This window comes from Manis javanica, chromosome 8 (assembly GCF_040802235.1).
Source record: "Manis javanica isolate MJ-LG chromosome 8, MJ_LKY, whole genome shotgun sequence".
Classification (NCBI taxonomy): Eukaryota; Metazoa; Chordata; class Mammalia; order Pholidota; family Manidae; genus Manis; species Manis javanica.
Window position 1 is genome coordinate 36523501 of NC_133163.1, and position 22009 is coordinate 36545509.

Below are 22009 nucleotides of genomic sequence, written 5' to 3' on the forward strand. Positions count from 1 at the left end.
GATTATTACCCGGATTCTCTGATGCCCATGGCACACTGGAAGAACACTTACCTGCAAGGTGCTAGCATGGTGACTCAGCATCTGTGAAGAGTCATAGTCCACAGGATTAGCCAGCAAACAACTGGTATTTTCTATCCAAGCCTCAGTACTCTTCAAAAGATCATGATATTCCTCCACCTTAATTGTGGCCTGTGAGAGAGGTGGTACCAAACTCAGTCTGATGCCTTTACTGGAGGCCAGTGTTTATTGAATGAAGAATGTGTTGCTGTTAGTGGCGTGGCAGGCTTTGCAAGGCTCCACTTTCTGTGGCTGAGGCCACTTTCCCATGTCCTCTAGGTTTTGATCCTGCCAATTTTTAAGACTAGTCCTGACCACAGATGTAAAGGACTTAAGAAGTTCTACCCTAAAGCTACAGGCCTCAGCAAGAGGTGTGTTAGCCTTGCAACCAGACTGTTTCCCATTCTTAAAGCTGGATTTGTATTTTGTCCTCCTATTCAGGGTCTTGTCCCATGGATGACTTACCCACTGCCCTCCATAACCCCTACTTGGGAGGGAAGGTGGCTAGTTCTGAATGACTTTCTTCCTCATTGCTGGCTCCCAGGACTCTTGAGCCTCCTGCAGGAAATGCCTATTACCTACTGGGAAGCTCAGCACTCTCCTGGACCCTTGCTGTTCTCTGATTTTTTGATACTTGTTTCTGCCTGACCAATCAGACTTACTGTCTGTGCCAGCAGTTAAATCTGTACCCTCAGTGCCCACCTGGACCTATCATGTGGCTCTAGCTTTAGGTCCTAAAGCTGGCAATTCAAGGGGAACTGGTTGCCTCTGAATATGTATTTTTGTTTTGTTTTAAACCCATCTCAATACCACCACCATCCATGTGTCATTACCATGTGTTACTGTCCCACCTTATTTAACTGTGAAGTTCTAGATTCTGCTCTCTGTGATACTTGCTGATACTGCTGGAAAGGAATCATCAAGCTATCCATCCATTCTTGAGCCTGTTCTGGATTCTGCTCAACAATGTCCTGGACTTCAGAATCCAGCTCATTTAGCTTAGAATGCCAGACATCTAGTTCATCCCACATTTTCTGGAGAAGGAAATCAGAAGTCAATTTGAATGTAGATGTTATGGTTTAATGTGTGAATTCCTAGTTTTCACAGAGTATTTGCACATGTAAATTCTATTGAAACAACATTACAAGGCAAGTATTCACTTATGTCTGGAAACCACTTGCAACCTAAACTGAAAACCATTTTTTCTGAAGCCTCTTTACTCTGTTTTAGAATGAATTAGCTGTGAGGGAGCACAAAGCCCTGGCCTGACACAAAACAAGGTCAGTATAACCCTAGTCTTTCAAGAGTGATAAAGTAACATTATGTTTAAAAAGGACTTTAGAACCTATTTAGTCCAGTATGTACTTAATCTGGAAGACAATTTTTCTTTAGGGTGAAAATAAAACTAATAAAAAGAGAATCTCTTGTCTCTGCAGGATTAATGCAGTGGCAGAAAGTTCTAGCCACCTGTATAGTAAAACTGCTTTTGAAACAAGAAATCAGTATGTTGGATTTAAACCTGGATTTGTCTGGGCAGTGGAAATCTCAAAGGTAAAAAATTTAATTCTTAATATTTGCTTAAAAACATAATTTCTTGAAATGGGAAAACCTAACTGGTTAAATTAGGTTTCTTTACTTATTAAAAGTCCAAGACTGTCCAACAGTGAGCCATATTCCAACATATTTTTAAAAGTCTCCATTCGTATGTGAATATATCCTTAAAATGCAGATTAGAATAAGAATGCTTTCCATATGCAGGAGTTTACTTGCAGTTAAGAGATAAAATATTATGTTTACATACAGTTTTATCTAAAACTTTATTTCATAAGATATTTACAAGGGAAATAAATTTAGAATTTCTATTTCCCTATATCACCTAGGAACCTAAAGAAAAGCTGTCAACACTATACAAATCCTACTGAAATAATTTTTTTATCAAATAAGTTTCATAAATGTTCCATATTATATTTTCCAATTTTAATTTACTTTACTTTAGAAAACCTCTAAAGTTTCTAAAGAATTCAAAGACTCTAAGAAATGCTCTAACATAGAAACATACTAGCTTGTATTTATAATATTTTTTTATATATGGGCTTTCCCAAGATAAACTGACTCTCCTATACTTGTGAAAAGGCTATCACAGCTCTTAGGGGTTTGGAGAATAATTCTTAAATGCAACCTTCCCTACCAAGCCTCTGCAGGCAACTCTCAATAAGGTGACCCTGTGTATCTGCATTATGATCTCTGTGCTTACCAAGGAGCACTCTGTATTGCCTGATAAATGGGGAATACCAACTGCTAAATTAGGAAGTTAAAGGAGGATGTTACCTTCTGAATTTCTTGAGCTTTCTCAATATTTTTGCTTTTCTGTTGCAACATCTTTTCAACATTATGAAGCCCATTTTTAATTTCATCTATTTTTCTACTCATTATGAATGATGGTGAGCTTTTCAAGACTTCATTGCTAATCTGTTATAAGAGGAGAAAGACACATTTAGTTTAGAGATGTTTTCTGCACTCTATTCACAGGATTAAATGATAGAAGGGGTAGTCACACTGTTATACGATTTTACTTATAAAAATCTTTTAAGGGTTAGGGGAAAAATCCCAAACCCTACTGGCTAATGTGTTAATGAGCGGGTATAGCAGACAAGGAAATGGCAGCTGTACTGACCTGATCTTTTAAATCCAATCTAAAAAAGGAAGAAAGAAAAAATCCAACAAACAAGAACTCCTTGAATGTAATCCACAGTATATCCACAGGTATGAGCTGTGTTTTTTTTTTTATTTTTTTTTTTATTTTTTATTTTTATACAAAAAAAATTCTTGTAGTCTTTCCATTTTATGAAAAAGTCCTTTCTACAGAACTGTTTGCAATAAAACCAAACTTATTCTCAAGTCACCTTAACAAATGTAATCCATGAATAATTAATTTAAGTGAAATAACCTTCTAAAACTATTTCTCGAGGATGCACCAAAGCTTAGTTTCTCTGTGTGAATGTTTATAGTGCATGTTTTCACACAATCAGAAATCTAGCTGCTTAACAATCTCATTTTTTATATGAATGCTTTTATGAAAACTTGTGCCAGGAAAGATAATAAATGAATGTTGGATGTATCATTTTCAAATACATGATAAGTCAGTGTTTTTGTTTTCTTAAGCTATGTTGATATGGTTTTCTCCAAGAAGACACTAAACCACAAAATACTTTGTGCTTTTGTATAATCCTTTAACTCTTAAAAACCACTACATCTGTATAAACATTGAGACTAAAACCTTCTAGTGTAGACAGTATACAGATATAAAATCTAAACACAGGCTAAAAGACTTGCTGGATTAAGGTCACATATCAAGGTAGCGGCTGACCTTGTCCCTAAAGCCCTGAGTTGCCAGACTCTGGGGTCCCAGGCTCTTCTCACTGTATCAGGATGTTAATACTTTTATAAAATAGTTTTATTCCACAGATCATACCACAGTCAAGGTTTTTTAGAAACAATCAAAAAAACCTAATCCTGTATCAGTCTTTTATTGCTGTAATAGCTTTTTATTGCTATGTAACAAATTACCAAAAAATGAATTTTTCTCCTGGCAGAAGTGCAAATCATTTAGGTACATTGTGAGAGATCATGATTTAGGAAAAGCAAGCAGCCATCTGAATTATACAGAATAGTACTGAGTCTGTTGCCAGGACCCTTTAAACACATCACACCATAAAAATCAGTTGCTGTTTTTATATGAGTTACAGTTGAAATTTTCAACCCTAACTTTAAAAGGCTCATTTTGATTATTAATTCATCTTGTTAGGGATTTTCACATTAAGTATTTATGAAAATGAATTTACTTTCTCTCAGAACATTTACTTTTAAAGTATGCTTTTAAAATCAGTAGTACATGATTCTTGAGAAAGTATCTCACAACAGCTTTTCATATGTGTTAAAACAAGATTTGTTATAAATATATATTAGGAGTTTACAAGTTTTCTATATGTGTTAGATTTTCCCAAGAAATCTGTCATAGAAGTTAACTTCAGCTGAAATCTGATTAGTTTGTATGCATTTAATACCTATTTTATGTATTAAGGTACAGAGGACTCTTTCTAGACTTCAGAAAGCAAAACAAAAATCCTTCCGTGGATGCTGTGCCAAATAGAATTTTGTTCTGTTGGATTTGGGCTGCCTTTTTACAATTTAATAGAATTCTCTTGTTAAATTACTACATGTCCACTACTACGAAACATTTTCCACTCTCCCAACCTGGATTTTCAGGTAGAAAGATCTGCTCAAGAATGCTTTGTGAGAATGTGTTACCATCATTATTAGAAAGACACTCTATGTTAAGTGCCTATTTCTAGTGAGTTGTAAAATTTGTATTCTTACTGCCCTTGGCTGCAGTTTCAAAGTGCTCATAGCAAAATGTTGTTTATATCTGAAATTTTAAAGTGATTCTCCAGTTGGAAAAATATAGCCACTTAGTAGAAGATAATAAACTCTATTTTTAAATGCAAGATCAGAAAAACTGAGCATTTTGACAACTAAAACTAAACAGATAATCTAATTGTTATCAATGTTATTTAGAGCAATTTCATCTCAGTATTCAATACACAAAATTACCCCTTAACGAAACTATACAAACAGTGATAGCTCATTCAACTGCATAAATAATAACACTAGGAGAAACATTATTATTACCTTCTCATCAGCGTCTTCTAAAGCTTTTCTGCATTCTTCCACCTGGGATTCAATCTCTGCAGGGACTATGGTGTACATTTCCGAATACTTGATCTGCAGTTTTTCCATAATATCCTCAAAAGTTAGCTTCCCTTTCTTAAGGATGTTTTGCAGCTCCTAAAAACAGAAAGACAGTTTCAAACACTCACAGGACACAGGAATAAGTTTAACTCTAAAAATGAAAGCAGCTTTCCAGCAGATCCTTCTGATTTAAATGAGCAAACTTTGCATGACAAAACCTCACTATTGATACAAGCTGATTAAGCCTGAGAGACAGTCGGTTTGGTCAGATGATGCTTTCTAATTTGTAAGAATTAAACTTGGTATCTCTTCATAGTGTCAAACCATTGACCTACAAAGACATTACAGCATCTCCTGCTTCCAAACTACCTCTAGAATTTAATTGTATCTCAGTTACAGTCTTGATCTAAAAAGCTGCAAGGAGCAAAAAGTTTCAAAGAAGTTTTTTTTTGGTTGTTATTAACTTGTTGCCATTTCTGCTTTTCTACATTATCATCACAATGATTCAAGGCCACTAAAAGCCCTATCCTTGAAGCAGAAGTGTCTGCTTACATGTAATTAGACAGCCCAGCAGAGTTCAACTTCTTTCAAAAGGGAGGGTTCCAGTTCCATGCAAAGAATGTGGGTTTTAGGAGATAAAAGAAACTTGAACAAATAGTCTATTGGTTGTGGCCTAGAAACAAAATCTGATCTATGTTCTCCTGCACTAATAATAAAGGAGAAACTCATTTGTTTGGGAAAGTTTCCAAAAGATTAAGTGGAAAAATACTTCTTGACTTCACTGTGGCTTTTTGGGTTTGTTTTGTTTTTATAGTAACTGTTCAGTAGCATTATTCTATTATGCATATTAGTGTTAATGGACTGAGTCACCACACTGAAGAATGATTTCAATTTTGAATGACTCCATGATGTATCACTGTTTTCCTTAACTTTCAGAACAGAACAAACCTAGAGAGGGAAAGTTAAAGAACAATGCCATCAGTCAAAGGTGGGGCTTGCCGGACAGAGTCAACCTGTTTTGTCTAGACCTAATGTGGGAGTGCAGGTCTTCATTCAGATACCACAGTTGGCTCCCCCGTGAGGACTGCTTCTGTTAAGGAGAGTAAGTTTCCTTTTTCAGCATTGATAACCAAATGGCTTGATTAACAAAATCATGTGACTTTTGAACTTCCAAGTGTCATTTTTTCCTACTGCCATTATACCGGAATGAGAAGAGACTGGTCTGAAAAAATGATGTCCCAAATGACAAAGGGGCATGTGATATTGTGATATAATAAACACATTTGAATTTTATCCCTGGTTCCTGGCACAGATTTTAAAACCCATGGAATTTCCTAGAGGTGAGAGGAGCATCTTTTGTTATTCATAACAAGCCTTTTCCAACCACCCCTGAGTTTATGCTAATGAATGAGGGGGTGGGGGAGCAGGCCCAAGATAGCTTCAGGATGGAGGCTGGTTACCAGAGGAAACAACCACGTGATTAAAGGGCTGGAACTTTCAGCCCCACTTCCTGACCACTAGGGAGAGGAGAGGGCCAGAAGGTGTGGTTAATCACCAATGGCCAATGATTTAACTAATCATGCCTACATAATGGCACCTCCATGAAAACTCCTAAAGGGCAGGGTGTGGAGAGCTTTGGAGTTGGTGAACACATCCAGGTCCTCGGAGAGTGGCACACCCAGAGAAGTCATGGAGGCTCCGCGCTCCTTCCCCTAGACCTTACCCTATGCATCTCTTTCATTTGGCTGCTTGAGTTGTAACCTTTATAATAAGCCAGGAGTAGTTAAGTGAAGTGCTTTCCTGACATCTGTGAGCCACTCTAGCAAATTACTGAACCTGAAGAGGGGGTTATGGAAACCTTTGATTTACAGACTGTCAGAACTATGAGAGTCCTGGGACTTGCGACTGGGACCTGAAATGGGAATGGTCTTGTGGGAATGAGCCTTTAAGCTGTGGGGTCTGTGCTAACTTGGGCAGTGTTAGAATTGAACTGAATTGCAGGACACTTGATTGCTTTCTAGAAAGTTGGAGAATAGGCTGGGGGAAAATCCCCACACATTTGGTTTCAGAAGTGTTGTGAATAAAAACAGTTCCACCCTAATCAGAGATAGGATATTTCATTCTACTCAAGTCAGTCAGTCTTACCCAAGAATGGTCTGAGACCCCTGTTCACCAAACATGCTTGAAAAGTGGTTGAAAGTGTGGGGGACCGGCCTACGGCCGAGGCTGAGCCCCACTCTAGCTGGACAATGCCCTAAAGATGGCGCCTGCTTCCTGCTCACCACCCTTTCCCCTCTTCCCTGTTGGGGATTGGCCCAGCAGACTTCCGTACCCGTGCACAGCTCGTGCTGCCCGCTTAGAGTGGCGCGTGACACCTATCCGCTTAAAGGTCACGCATGATACTGTTCCGGATTGGTTGGGTGACTGAATATAAGGGAGCCCGCCGGGAGGGAGACAAGCTACCCGACAACTGCTGTAACCATGAGAGATTAGACAATAAAGCCTAGAGAAGAATCAAGACCTTGGGCGTGTTGCTCCAGTCCCTGAAGGGTCGCGACAGAAAGGGCTGCTTGGTCCAGACTGGCCTGTTTCCCAGCCATGTCTCAGTTCTTTTCTCTGGACTCCTGGTCTTGGGTAGCTCTGCCCAAATTATGCCACAGGGCCTTTGCACGTTTTCTCTCTCCTGGCCTACTCCCTTCACTCTAGTCATTGAGCTACCTCTGTCCCAAGGACTTTGAATTCAAGATTTCAGACCTATGTCAGCCACATTCACTAATTTACTACTCACTTACCTCAAACTGTCCTGCCTTTTCTGGGTGGTCCTGTAATTCCATATTTTGGAAAGAAGTTGTAGTCTGTTGAAATAAATTCTTCAAAGTAATTATTTCTTTTGTGAAGGAATGTCTTTCTTGGATTTCATTTTGTATCAGTTCCTTGTTTTTTTGAGCTTTCAGAAAAAGCCTAAAATACATCACCAAAATAAAATTGTTCTATTGTGCTCTTCTGTGAAACAGTTTTATTTCAACAATTAGCACAATGTCTGCATGGCTTACCAAAGACTTTTTTCGCTGAGAGAAAATGACAAGTTTGCAATGATTTATATACTATGTATACAAACATATATCAAATTCTCTCAATCAAAATCTTCTCCAAAACTTTAATCTTTAAATATACTTTTTTTTCACAACTTACTTTCCAATTGCCATTTCTGTCCTCCTTTGCTCCATGTAATCCTTGAGTTCGACTGAACATAACATAGAGGTATAAATGGAGACATGGATGGACTAGCCTTTTTATCTCAGCTGACCCCATTTGCTATGATGGAGTCACCATATTAGGAGAGGAGTTTAAGTGGGTAAAATCTGTCCCGAGAACTATCTGATAAGTATTTCTAGTCACTAATATATTATAGTCTTTGACCCAGTAATTCTACTTCTTGGCTTCTTTCTCAATGACTTAATCATAGATGGAGATAGAGATTAAAGCATAAGAACATTCACTATGGTATTTTTATAAAATTAAAAAAAAAATACATATAAAAGTTCCATACTACAGGCATGGTTAAACAAATTACAGCAGGTTCACATTATGAAATAGTATGCAGTTATGTTTTAAAGAACATTTGATGGCAGAGGAAAACAAACAGGATATGCTGATAAATGATTCAGCAGAATACAAAACAGTACAGTACTATGATCAAAAGTTTGAAAATATGATCATGGTAAAAAAGAGAAAAAATGTTACTGGCAGTAACTATTGCTGATTAGTAAAATTAAAGGAACGTTTTATATTAATTTTTATAATTTTCCACATTCTCTAAACTTCCTATAACGAATATGTATTACTAAATTAGAAAAACAGCAAACATTAAGAAAAACTTGAATAATATTCACCCTCAATAATACCAGGATGGAGAACATGTGCTTATTTTAATTATCATTAATATTTTCCATCTATTTTTATACCCATCTGAGATAACTCAATTCTGTCAAATCATGTCATTATTCTACAATATTTTCATATTCTTGAAATTCAGTATTTTTTCTAAGTTTAAAGCCTGAGTTCTCAAGCATGTTTCCTTAACAGCTGCTTGTAAATCTTACTTGTTGCATTGATCTTGCATAGACATAATCTCTTGAAATGCTGGAACAGTTTCTATAGCCCTTGAGCTTTCAGAAGTGTTTTGGATACTTTTTATGCGTTGAAGAAGTAGGGTCAGTAACAGCTGCTGCTGCTCCACATTCTCTTCATATTGGCATAAAGAGTCTAGCAACTCAGAGAGTTCCTCTGTGCTGGCTGCCTCTTTTATTTTAGAAATTTCAGGGAGATCTTCTTGAAGATTATCTAAAATTATCACTTCTCGTTCAATCTAATTCAATAAACAAAAAAGAGAGCTGAAATAAGTAAATATACTCACCATTTCAGGATCTGAAGCACACTTTGGCAACCATAATTTTTGTATACTGGCTCTTCAGAAGGTTTCTAATACCATATTCTATTTTAACATAATATTTGTCTTCCTATAGATGGGAATATTATTCTCCACTATCATAATCTCATAATTCCCAGCTATTGATCATGTAGGTGTGTGATTAAAATCAAGTATTCTGTTATGAGCAAAAGGACACTGTTGAATATTTTCATAAATAAATTCTTTCTTCTTCAGATTTTGGCTGCATAGAGCAACTATTTCTCCTGAGATACCCAATAAGTTAGCTAGAATGAGTTCCACCAAGCTGCATCCACTTAGTATAAGAGGTTGGGAGACTACTGGATAATTTTTCAACAGGTCTCTCTTCTTTCACATCCAATCCCTATAATGCTCAAAAAAGTAAGCGACTATGTCCTCATTCCCTTTACACCTACACCAAAGGGAAAGCAGCCTGAATTACTGAGTTAATTATGTATTTGTTAACTACTGTTATGTGCATAACCCAGAAATATACAATCTAATAAATTGTGTATCTCACAACTGGAGTTTTATTAACCCAGAACTCAGAATGAAGACATAGAAAATCAGATCCCTCTTAAGTGCCTCCTCAAATCCTCTGGCCCTCACCTCAGCTGCACCACACATGTATCACATTCTCCCTTCACATTTTTAAACTCTCCTGCTCTGTGTTCAAACTGAGTTAGTCATCTCTGCAATCTTGACATGACAGATCATCACACGAGTGATGATCTTGCCAGAGAGCTAACAAGAAAGGAATTCTACATTGACTGAGGTCGTTGTACATATAGGGTTTCCAATATATGTCAGGGTTTTAAAAAACTATGTCTAATCCAGGACTAATAGAGCAACTCTTCGTGCTTCCATGCCCGGTGATAATCACGTAGGGGCAAGAAAGTGCCCGGGACCCAAGAAGAGCAAAGCAACTACAGGCTCTGACCTTCTCCACTTCAGTTCTCATTGTCCCCCACTTCTGTTCCCTGGGGCCACTTTCCAAAATAATCCAGCTGCCAGCCCCTGTCTCAGGCTGTGCTGCCTAGTTTAAGTTGGTAAGTGATTAAGCAGGGGAATACAAAGGAGGAGAATAATTTTTATTAGGACAATTTTACTCAAAAGCTAGGCAGTACTTTAACTTGTGAATGGATAGACAAACCACTGTACATGGACCCAATAGAATATTACTCAGGAATTTTTAAAAAATGAACTGTTGATATATGCAACAACATGAATAAATCTCACATACATAGTACTTAGTGAAAAGAAGCCAAACTCAAGGGACCTCAAGCATTCAAGTCCATTTATAGGACATTCCGGAAGTGGCAAAACAGATTACTGGTCGCCAGGGGATGGAGATTACGGAAGGCACTGTCTGCAAAGGGGCACCAGAGAACTTTCTAAGGTGATGAGAATGCTCTAAATTTTGATTTTGTTGGCGGTCAAGTGACTGTATGTGCTTCTCAAACCTCAACAAACTTTACACTAAAAAGGGTGAAGACAGCCCCCTAGTCATGAAAATACTTACCACAAAGATTATGAAATCACTCTTTTACCTAGAAGAGGCTCTGCAGCCCCTGGATGTTTTTCCTTAGACACAGAATTCTAATAAAATTGGTTAAAAACTTTTAGGTTGACAGTCAATTATAAAGTGGAATCTAGAAAGGGAAAAGGAAGCATAGTTGCACCATAAATAAACATAGTGAAGGAGCCTGAAAACCAGAAGAACAAGGAACTAATATAGAAATGACTTGTACGAGGAAAAGAAGCCAGCCTTACACCACCTCCAATTATCTTCGAAAACATGACTTTATTCTAGCACATTATGATCACTGAAACACAATGATGATTTTGAATAACCAGAAATGAATAATTAAATCAAGAAGATTCTATTTAAGAAAACAAGGAGGTAAGATTTTAGGAGGGAAATAAAGGTGCATCAAAATTCAAATTAATTTTTTTTTGTAAATTTAAATAGAGCATTTAAACTTTTGAAAATCTACTTATCTAAAACCTTTATCCCATAAAGCTACTAGATTATTATATTACTATAGCCATTTTTTTAAAGTAATTCATTTTGTCACATATAAAGGCACCAATCATGCTAACAGAATCTTGCATGTTCAGATCTTTAGATGATATACTTCTTATTGAATGAATAAAAGCTACTTTAAAATCTTTTATCAGTTTGGCATGTATAAGTTAACAGGTTAGTGTTTAAACACCAGGGTGTAAGGTTGAATACTCTCCTTCCACTCACTTGTGAATTTGGTTACTCTCAACCTCGCTGGGTCTCACTTTCCTCATCTATGAAATGAGGATAACAAAAATATCTACTAACTTTTAGGATTCCTGCAAGGAGAAATGCTAATGCATGTAGAGTGCTTAGAACTGCCTGACACACACTTGGCAAGCACCCAGTAAGCTGCTGTCATTATTACGTGAGGACATATTTTCTGCTACTCTTCAAAAACCACATTTTGTTAGCAGATATTTTGCGAAATGCTTATATGAATAATTACAAAATTCAAAATGAATAGGATCTGAATGGATAACATAAAATTGCAAATGGTATATAGCCTTAGGGAGACAATGTAATAAAAAAAATTGAACGAAAGCTTAGGATTAGCTTAGACTTGGGTTTGAATAACAGCTGTCCCTCAAGAAATATTACTGAGGGCCGGATAAGTGCAAGGCCCTAACCAGATTCTCAAGTTGCAGCAGTGAGCAGAACAGATGTGGCCCCCACCCACAGCCCCAGCTCAATCACTGGCTGGGAGGTCGCTCAGTGCCTCAGTTTCCGCATCACCAAAATGGTAACAACCTTTAAATCTTGAGGGCTATACAAGGATTTAACTGAGGGCTATACAAGGATTCAGTGGCATCCTGCGAGAACTGTCTTCTTAGCACAGCTCACAGTTTCCTGCAATAGGACCCCAAAAACCATGTCATACGGATGAGAAAGAACTGGAAGCCAGCTGCCCTGCTAAAAGTATAATTTACAAAGTTTCTTAGAGTTTTAACATTCAAGAGACTATTTAATTAAACTCCACCAGCATCACCAAAATGATACTCACTTCTAAGAAAATCAGGCTGTAAGCAGGAAAATAGGATAGTGCTAAACATGTAAATCCCAAAGCACATGACCTACTCCAATCAAGTGTTGATTAATTTATTTATCTTTTAAATAAAGTTAGCAGGAATTTTGACATGAATAAGACAGAGGGTTTTCATTTCATGTTCTGATTTGTCCTCATTTTCACCTGGTCCTTAAGAAAGACTAATGATTACCTTAAGATAATTTTATACTATTTTATATTTTCTTTCTACATACATTTGATGTCTAAGTCCTGAAACATGGTTAAATAACATCTGTGACTAATCTATCTTATAGGGGTTTCCTTTGAGACAGTATTCAGAAAGAACATCATACATATTTTTTGGGTTGTGCTTAACAATTGCAGTTGACTTCCATAATTAACAATTGCAGTTAATTTCAAAATTAGTTGGTTGTTATGAATATTACCTAGTTTTAACATTTAGTATGATGTAGAAAGTTATTTTTAAGAGGGGTTATCCTATTATCTGCACAATAAAGATTTTAAAGCTCAAATGAGTGAATACTCAATTATTCATAAGAATTATCTGATACCAAAAAAATGACACTATTATGAAATAATTCATATTATCCTGGGTTATTATTTTACTAGGACCTGACCTCATGATATGCTATGTATGTGTGACGTTAACAAATGGTACCAGTGGAGGACTCCTTTTACATAAAAACATAATATAAGTACTAAACAATTTAAATGACATTTGTTAGGAAACTATGGTTTTACTGTTGAAACATAGCACTTACTTCTTCACTGACAAATTTCCACTCCTGCTTCAGTTCTTCACACCACATCTCCCATTCTTTAGCAGCTTCCAGCAAACTCAGCCATTTTTCCCACAGAGCCAGCATGGTTCTGAGCAAACATACACCATCGTGGTCTGTGCACAGGGGTCTCAGGTGTCTGAGGATCTGTCGTACTTTCACAAACTCTTCTTTGGTTGATGTAAGATTTGATACCATGGCCTTTATAGACAGGATAGAAAAGGAATAGAAGAGAGATGACATCTATTAATACTTCTGAAACATATACTATTAAATATTGAACAATTACTGATTTTAAATCATCCATAAGTATTACATGACCCATTTTGTAGTCCCTTTGGAAGCCAATATGAGCTAATTTGAGAATTATCTATGCATTACTGTTTTGCACATGAATTTAGAACTATGAGGACAAAAAATTGACCCATAAACCAATTTTTCCAAGTAACAATGTGTTTTTAAATATAAATATCTTAGAAGTGCTATCTTAACATAAGTCTCGTATTTTACTAGGTAGTTAATTGGTACAATACTTAACTTATCAAACACCAATGCATTATTTAGGTTTTATGTTTGTTTTGGGGTGGACATTAAGCAAAGATATTTAAAATGTTCTTACCTAAATCCTAATAACATAATACCACAGAGTCTACATATGAAAATAAGCAAAAAGAAAAAAAATTGCTTACTAAAAGTATAAGAAGTAACCAAAATCTAGCATTTATACGATAGTTGCAGGTGCTCTGTCATTGATCCAGCAACATCCAACATATTAACATGAAAGGTAAATCTTTAGAAAGAGTGATCAGTAAGGGTAGTATACCACTGGGAAGAGTACTGTATTGTGAATCCAAATGACTGAATCTCTCAGAACCATTGCTTCACTGGGTCCCTTGGCTTTTGGTTTGAGAGATTTTTCTTGAGTGTACAACTCAAGTTGAAGATTTCTGTGTATCATAACAGAGCCACACTCCCAGCTGCCTCCGCCTCCTCTTTTTTGCCAATGTTTGCATAAGGTCTTATTGGAGATTTGCAAATTATTACCTTGCTGTGTTCCAAGCGCTCTAAAGTTTCTTTGTAAGACCCTGGCAACGTGGACATAGACTCTTCAAGGACTGTCTCCACTTGACTAAGGTTAGTACAAATTCTCTCCTTAATTTCTCTATAGCATTTGTAATCCTTGAGACACCTAGTGAGGCACAGTTAGAAAAAAAGTGATATTAAACTTTATTTAGTGCAATAAATTCTGAACTTCCCAGAATGAATTCTGAACATTCAATAAAAAACAATGTAATCCTCTTTTGCTTATTCAATGTATTTCGACACATTTTATTGACTACCTCCTTCTCAAAAGGACTGCATAAGACTTAATGCAAACTATAACAGGCAGGTAAGACTGTTCTCAAAACATCTAAATTGGAACACTGCATTCTTGAACATTGCTACTGAGGGACAAAATGGTACAATTCTTGTAAAAAACCTGTTTAGTCTTAAAAAATGCTCAAATTTTTGACCCATTAATTCAGCTTATGCAATTTATCATAAGGAATAAATCCTAATATAAGGAATTTACCCTAAACCTAATGAAACCTTTTGTATAAAAAAATATTTTTACTTAATGGATTATTCATCAAAATGGCAAAAATTGAAACATACTTTATGTGTAACAAAAGATATGGTTAAGTAAATTATAACAATCCATTTTATAAAATACATCATAGCAATTATTTTTTATGAAGTTTTTGTTAAAATAAGGAAAACAGATGATCTTATAAAGGAAAAGCAGCGTATTTTTATATAGCATATATTCCTAAAAACACTATGAATAAAATAGATAAAGCCTAAATTCCCCACTGAAAATACTTCAAAACTCAGTATCAAATATATATATTCTTAAAACAATAATAAACTGGCAAGGAATTAAGGAAGACTGAGAGGTCCCAAACTTCATAAAAGTGGGAAAACAGAAACAAGCTAAGCCCGAAAACCAGTTTTTCACTTAAAGGGCATTTGTCAAGTTCTGGTTTTGTTGACCTTCTGGAATGCTGGGCACAGAGGATAAGGCCTGGAGTTCATCCCAGGACGAGTGTTTAATAGAAGAGCCCCTTTGCATAGATATTTGTAACACATATAACAACAAAGGACGCCTCTAAACCATAAAATAAATCCCTACAAATCAGTAAGAAAAAGATGGACTACCCAATCAGAAGTGGGTAAATGCTAGAACAGGCATTTTTCAGAAGAAGAAATATTAATGACCAAGAAATATTCAAAGAGGCTCAAATTCATTAGCAATAATACAGATGCAAGTTAAAACCACAACAAAACTATCACTTCTCATCCAATAGACTGGCAAAAACTAAATCTCACAACATCAAGTATTGGCAAGGACAGGACAACAAGCACACTAATGTGTAGCTGGTTTGAACAGAAATCGGTAAAATCATTTAGAATTAAAAATGTTAAGTGTGCATACCTTCTGACCCAGTAATCACAATCCTATGTATACATCCAAGGGAAGCTCTTGCATTTAAAAATGTTCCTAGTAGCATTGTTTGTAAATGCAAAAACTAGTAACAGCCCAAATGTCTATCAATAGCTGGGTGACTGAATTTTATTACAGACAAGAACATGAGGAACTGCAGGATCAAAATGATGAGTTTGAAGTCACATGCAAATGGAATACAGACACATAGTAAAAATTTTTTTTTAAGTAAGAAAATGGTAATCAAAAATTTAGGATAATGATTATTACTTCTGAGAGGAGAGGGAAGCATGCAAGAGTATTCAAAAGTCATGATGTTTGTCTTTGAACCTTTGGCTACAAGGCTGTTATTCTTCATACCATATGCAGACTTTTATAAACATCCTCTTGCATGTTTATATTAAATAATTAAACTCAATATTAAATAAAGAAAATCAAATAAAAACAGTAACATATTTCCTATGGTTTTCTTCAGTGATTTTTTTTTTTACTTTTCCTTATTTTCCAAATTATTTGTATCTAATGTGTACTTGTCAATTATAAAGAAAAATAATCTTCATTTTGTTCTTAAAGCACTACCTTCAGAAAGAAGTACCCACCTTTCGATTTCAGCTTCCTTGACTCTGGCTGCCTCCCTCATGGCTGAGTTCTTAGAAAGTAACTCCTGTAAAGTACACTGAAGCTGTTGTTGGGCTTCAGGGCTGGATAAAGTCCCCAGTTTCTCAGTGAGGTCTTGGATGTCTGCTACTGTGGATTCTAACTCCTCTTGCTGCCAGCGAGGCTTCTCTAGTGATTCTTCTGGATTATCAAGGTCGGCTCTGTGGGATACGATGACGGCTTCCAGGGCAGTGATGACCTGCATTGCTCTGGTGACTGCCTCATTATAGCGTGCCATGTTTTCACGAGCATTAGTCAAGACATTCTGTTGAATAGATTAAACGCTGTGATGACACTTGTCAAACCTTAGGAATTTTTGTCATTCTTGAATTTTTTTGTGGTGCTATGTGCATAACACACCTCTTGGTCTTACAAAAGTTAACATCTCATACTTCAGTTTGGCAATATTAAACTAGTATTTTTAAATGAATAACTTTTTATTTGAGTGAAGAAAAACTGTTTCCAGATTTGCTAACAACTCTAATCCAAATTCAAACATAGATTGCATGAATCACATCTAATGATATATGTTCCTGCTCTAGAACTCTTGTATTAGATCATGAATTAAACAATTGAATATATATAATGTATATGCCTTAATCAAGATTTGTGGGAAAAAAATAACAAGAAAACAAATTTTAAAAACCCAGACCTCTTGTGCTTTTTAATTAATGGCTCAGCCACTAACTTGTATATCACTTAATGTCTCTAGACCTCAGTCTTCTCATTGAAATAACAAATGGTTGAAACAAATAACTTTAAAGGTTCCTTCCATTCCAGTGCTATCATGTTATTTTGGCAATTTATGCACATTGTTTCTGGAAATTGTATTAAAATCAGGTAGAGAAGTTAACTTATTTTACTCAACATTTGTTAAGTACTAATTTAAAGAACATACTATGGGCCACAATATGACTTTACATTTCTATATAGTATTTATACTTATCAAAAGATTTCAAATACATTATCTAATAACTCTTTGACTTAAAGGAGGGAGTTAATTTCCCTATTGTATAAATTTAACAATTCTGAAAATACAGTCAAAGGATTATATTGAGCACAGTGCATTCCAATGATGCCTAAGATATCACTCTGCAACAGAAGTCAGCAAACTTCTCCTATGAAAGGTCAGACTAAAGATTTTAGGATTTGCAGGCCATCTGGACAATCATATTGTAACTACTCGATCATACTGCTTTAGCAGGCAAACAGCCACAGGTAATCATAAAGGAGTGGGCATGGCTGTGTTCCAATAAAATACTATTTATAAAATCAGACACCGTGGACAGATCTGGTCCGTGGACCTTGATGTTAAGGCTTGTGCTCTAAATTCAGATGGATCTCAACTTCAATTTTGATTCTGTTCCTGCTACAAGAGAAAACTCTTGATGTTTCTAAACTTCATTTCCCTATTTTAAAACAGGGCTAATAGCACCCACCTCACAGAGTTGCTATGAGCACAGTGCCTACACACTGTAAGTTCTAAATAAATGTGGAGTTATTATCTTATGTTCTTGCCCCTACACCGTATTTCTTCCACCATGCCCTATTTCTAAACAAACAAACAAACAAACAAACAACTTTCTTCTGAGCTCAACAGAGGCTACAAGGAATACAGAAATAAAGGTGTCAAACTTATCTTTTTCTAAACTATAAGGCATTGTATTTAGATGTGGAATGAGTTGGGATTATTAACTAACCCGTTGCAAGTTTTTAAAATGGCTCTTCTATAGAGAATATTCCTATAGAACCTGTATCCTCTTGAAGTGCAGATATTAACTAGAGTAAAACAAAAAATTATGAAATAGAAATAAATGCATTAATAATAGTTATTAAAGCAAAGAAATTTAATTAAAGCACGAACTTACTGTGCGCAAATCAATGCTTGTGTTAAGCTGCATGTGAAGATCTTCAATGTCACATAATTTTTTCTCCACATCACTAGCTTCAGAAGGGTTTTCTGCTCTTTGCTTCTCAGTAATTGTCACAGCTTTAATGCTATACATTTCTGCCTGAACTTGTTCTTGAAACACTTCACAGTTAATCTTTTCATTTTCAATATGTTCCATTTTCAAATTTATAAGTAAAGGCTGCTGTAACTGAGATTTTATCTGATTTAAAACACGTAAGGAATTTTCTAATTTGTCGTCAAAGTTCTTTTCATCCATTTCTTTCGACTGGGATTCTAGTACTATGTTTTGGAGAATCGTGTGTAACTTAGCATTTTCTTCTGCATACAGTTTCATTTGTAGTATTTCTTCCTCTTTGAACGAGCCATCAAATACTTCACTTTCACTTAACTTCTTTAGCATCTCACGATTCAAGCACATAGCTTTCTCGATTCTCTGATTCAAAATGTGAGCACTGAACAGAATGCTGTCTGGGGAGGCACTGAAAGGTTTTAATACTCCTTCAGCCCTTTCCTTAATGTGCAGATCCATAGCCCTCAGTTTGCTCAGTAATGCTTGGTATTTGCTATGTTCTGCCATGAATGTGTCCAACTGCTTAATTTTTTCTTCAAGTTCCTTCTCTTTTTCAAATACTTGGGTTTGTAATTGATCAAGCTGGGAACAATCCCAGTTCAGTCCTAGCTGGTCAAACACTTCTTTGAGTTTCAGTACTTGTAGGATCCGAGACTGAATACCAGTGAGTCGATCTTGAAGACTACAGAACTCCTCTTTAGCATCTTGATTTAGTCCTTGATTGAGTTCTTTCAGTTCCCTGTGCTGGATATGGTCAACCTCCTTCTGAAGCGCAGATGTTTTCTCATGGAATTCGCTATAAAAATGTATCTTGCGTTCTACTTCATTCCACTTATTTTGAATGAATCGTTGAGTTCTGCTGGCTCTAGCCTTAAGATTTTTCAATTGATCATCCAGAAACGATCTTTCAAACACACTTAGACCCTTACAGATGTTTGTTTGTTCCTGAAGGTGTGCTGAGATTATTCTCTCAATTTCCTGCAGTTCCTTCTGAGAAGTCGCCAGAGCGACACACTGACGCTCCAGTTCAGCTCCTGCAGAAGGTGTTCTCCTCCTGGGGATCACCAGGGCTTCACTTCCTCGGAGGGAAAGCTGAACCTTCCCTATTACAGCAACAAATTTGCTTCTTTCTTCCAATTTAAATTCTAATTGCTGTGATCTTTGAGTTGATTTTAAAACTAGCAGTTGGTATTGATTCTGTAAGTCTTGTAGAAGGTTATTTAAATCACTGCTCTCGTATACTGTAAGGTTAGGAATATTCTCTTTGACCTCTTCAACCAATGACTCCACAGCCTGTTGCTTATCCAGGATGCCATCATGTGTCACCTTGCACTTTCTAATCTGTGAAAGAATGTCATCTGGGAGAAGAGAAATGGTAGGAATGGGTTCACCGAGCAGCTTCTTGACCCACAAGATGGTCTCTTTCATCTTGTTCTTTACTTCACACTGCTTGATTTGATTTTCCATCTCCATGTTTAATGGTTCCAATACTTCCAACCGCCTCTGCATATTATTTGCTGCATCTTCCAAAATCTTCTTCTCTTTTTCTCCCCAAATCCTCTTCATCTGAAGTTCAGCCTGCCCCTTTAAAACAGAAAACCTATGCTTGACAGCCTGGAGTTCAGTGGCCAGGTCAACCACGCTTTGGCCCCCTTCCTGTTCTGAAGAGTTTGGCCTTGACTGCAAACACTGGTGCTGCTGCAAAGAAATTTCAAGGTCTTGGATCTTACTCAGGAGAAATGTGAATTCATCATGTTCCACTACTTGCTGAGAATACTTCTTTTGAACCAGTTGTTCCGCTTGTTCCCAACCATGTTCAAGTTGCTTGATCTGGCTTTCCAACAGCTTCTTATCCATATCAGTCAGATGGTCTGATAAATTTTCCCATTCAATTTTCATCCTGCTTAAAGAACCTTTCTCTTTTTCTACTGACACTAGCAATTTTCTAATTTTATCTAAGTAGGTTGCACTGCCCAGTGGTCCCCTAGAAAAAGAAGAAAAATCTTAAATAAACATACCATGTATTATACACCAATGAGGTTAGATGTCATTAAAAGAAATTAATTCTGCTTTGAATTCAGAGAAGAAAAGATTGGGTCATCTGTAAGTTCAGCCTGTCCTTAAAATAAAAATCAGAATCTTATTCACTGACTTTCAATTTAGTGTATGACTATGTAGAAAGCTCACCTATAAAATGAGTATTATAAAAATGCAGAAGCACAGCAAAGGAGTGAAAAGTGAAGGGAACAATGGATTTAAAAATACTCTGTAACCTAGGAGGTACTTGCACAAAGGTTAAGTCTAGGACTGAAAGAAATTATCACAACATCCAACACCTATGTTATTGTCTTTCCAACAATAACGATCAAGATGTCAACTAAGAAGGTGTAATCATCAGGCTAATCTTTTGAATATAAAATTATTTCCTCCAAAGATATCATTGAAAGTAAAACCCATTTAGGAAAAAGTACATAAAATATACCCTTTTAATAATGAGAAAATATTTACAATTGACTTTATCTACAACCATGTGCCATCATTTTCAAAGCCAAGAGGAGCTCACATATGTAAAAAGAAATGTTAGAGTGCATATATATTCAATATGGTCCTAACTATTTGAACCAATTTTGCTGATACTAAGCAATTGTATACATGTTTCTCTCTACCCCCATAGTTTAGAATTAACTCTAGACAAAAAGGAGTGATAAATTCCATGGAACTTAAACCTGCTTTGCAGATATTTATAGTGGGAACTAATAAATTTTGTAAAATTAGCATAATTGTAAAATGAGCATAAATGACATTGGTTTTTTTTTTTTGCAAGAAATCAATGGTTTTTTTCAATAGCTTCCAAATAGAATTAATTTCCATATTGTAGTATTAAAATCATAATATCCTTTTATAGTATAAACTCTTAAAACCCTGGGCCTGTCCAAGGTAGTGGAGCCTGTACTTGAATAAAAAGAATGCAAGTCCTAACTTCTGACACTTACACTTTTAGACTTTCCTTTTCTGTCAACAAGGCTTTCAACGAGGATTCAGCTGTAGCGAGATGTTCCTGAAAATCTTTAAGCAGACTGTATTGTCTTTCTTTATTTTTCTTCAAAGTAGTTAGTGCCTGAAGCAGATTGTCCAAGTGGTGCACTGAATACCTTGTGCTGTGGAGAACCAAGGCACTTGCCTCTGTTTCCTTGAGGTCTTCACTGCATTTCAGTGGGTCAATGGTTGCTTTCTTTGCTTCCAACTGGGTATGTAATTCCTAAAAACAAGTCAAGGAAATCAGTAGATAAACTCTCTCTCATTCATTCATTCATTCATTCACCATTCATTCTTCCTCCCTCCCTCCCTCTCCCTCTCTCTCTCTCTCTTTCTTTCTTTTTCCTTCCCATAACAGAGTCTATCCCAAGAAGATGTTATTTCATTTGTACACAGAGAAACTTAAGGTGCTGACATGTAAATGATTTTTTTCACTAGAATCATGTTAAAATCTAGACTAAAACTCACAAGTGGTCTAGCATTGAACAGCGATTAGATCACCCTATCACATTAAAACGTTAGGCAATGCCTTCAAGAAGATTTATTCTATTTTTATTATTCACATACATCACCCCTCTTTCCTGTTTTAGGTATGTGTTTACTGTTAGATAAACTTGGCTAAAACTGTAGGTTCATTTTTAAAAACATGGCCATGTATTGGACTTTTGGATTACTTCACATAGCGACAAATACATAAATATATAAACACAGCTAAGTAA

General features: G+C 36.1%; 1 protein-coding gene across 10 annotated transcripts in view; it reads right to left on the reverse strand.

The window, feature by feature from the left end:
- Window positions 1-22009, reverse strand: part of SYNE2 (spectrin repeat containing nuclear envelope protein 2) — a 313786-nt gene that overhangs the window by 121618 nt on the left and 170159 nt on the right. For all 10 annotated transcript variants that reach the window (XM_073242275.1, XM_073242277.1, XM_073242279.1 and 7 more), the window contains 11 exons: window positions 21248-21513; window positions 18141-20238; window positions 16215-16537; window positions 14175-14319; window positions 13113-13331; window positions 8910-9175; window positions 7599-7767; window positions 4747-4902; window positions 2386-2526; window positions 909-1091; window positions 52-189 (listed from right to left, as the gene is read on the reverse strand). In XM_073242275.1, the coding sequence (XP_073098376.1) occupies window positions 52-189; window positions 909-1091; window positions 2386-2526; window positions 4747-4902; window positions 7599-7767; window positions 8910-9175; window positions 13113-13331; window positions 14175-14319; window positions 16215-16537; window positions 18141-20238; window positions 21248-21513 (4104 nt within the window). The remainder of the gene's footprint in view (window positions 1-51; window positions 190-908; window positions 1092-2385; window positions 2527-4746; window positions 4903-7598; window positions 7768-8909; window positions 9176-13112; window positions 13332-14174; window positions 14320-16214; window positions 16538-18140; window positions 20239-21247; window positions 21514-22009) is intronic.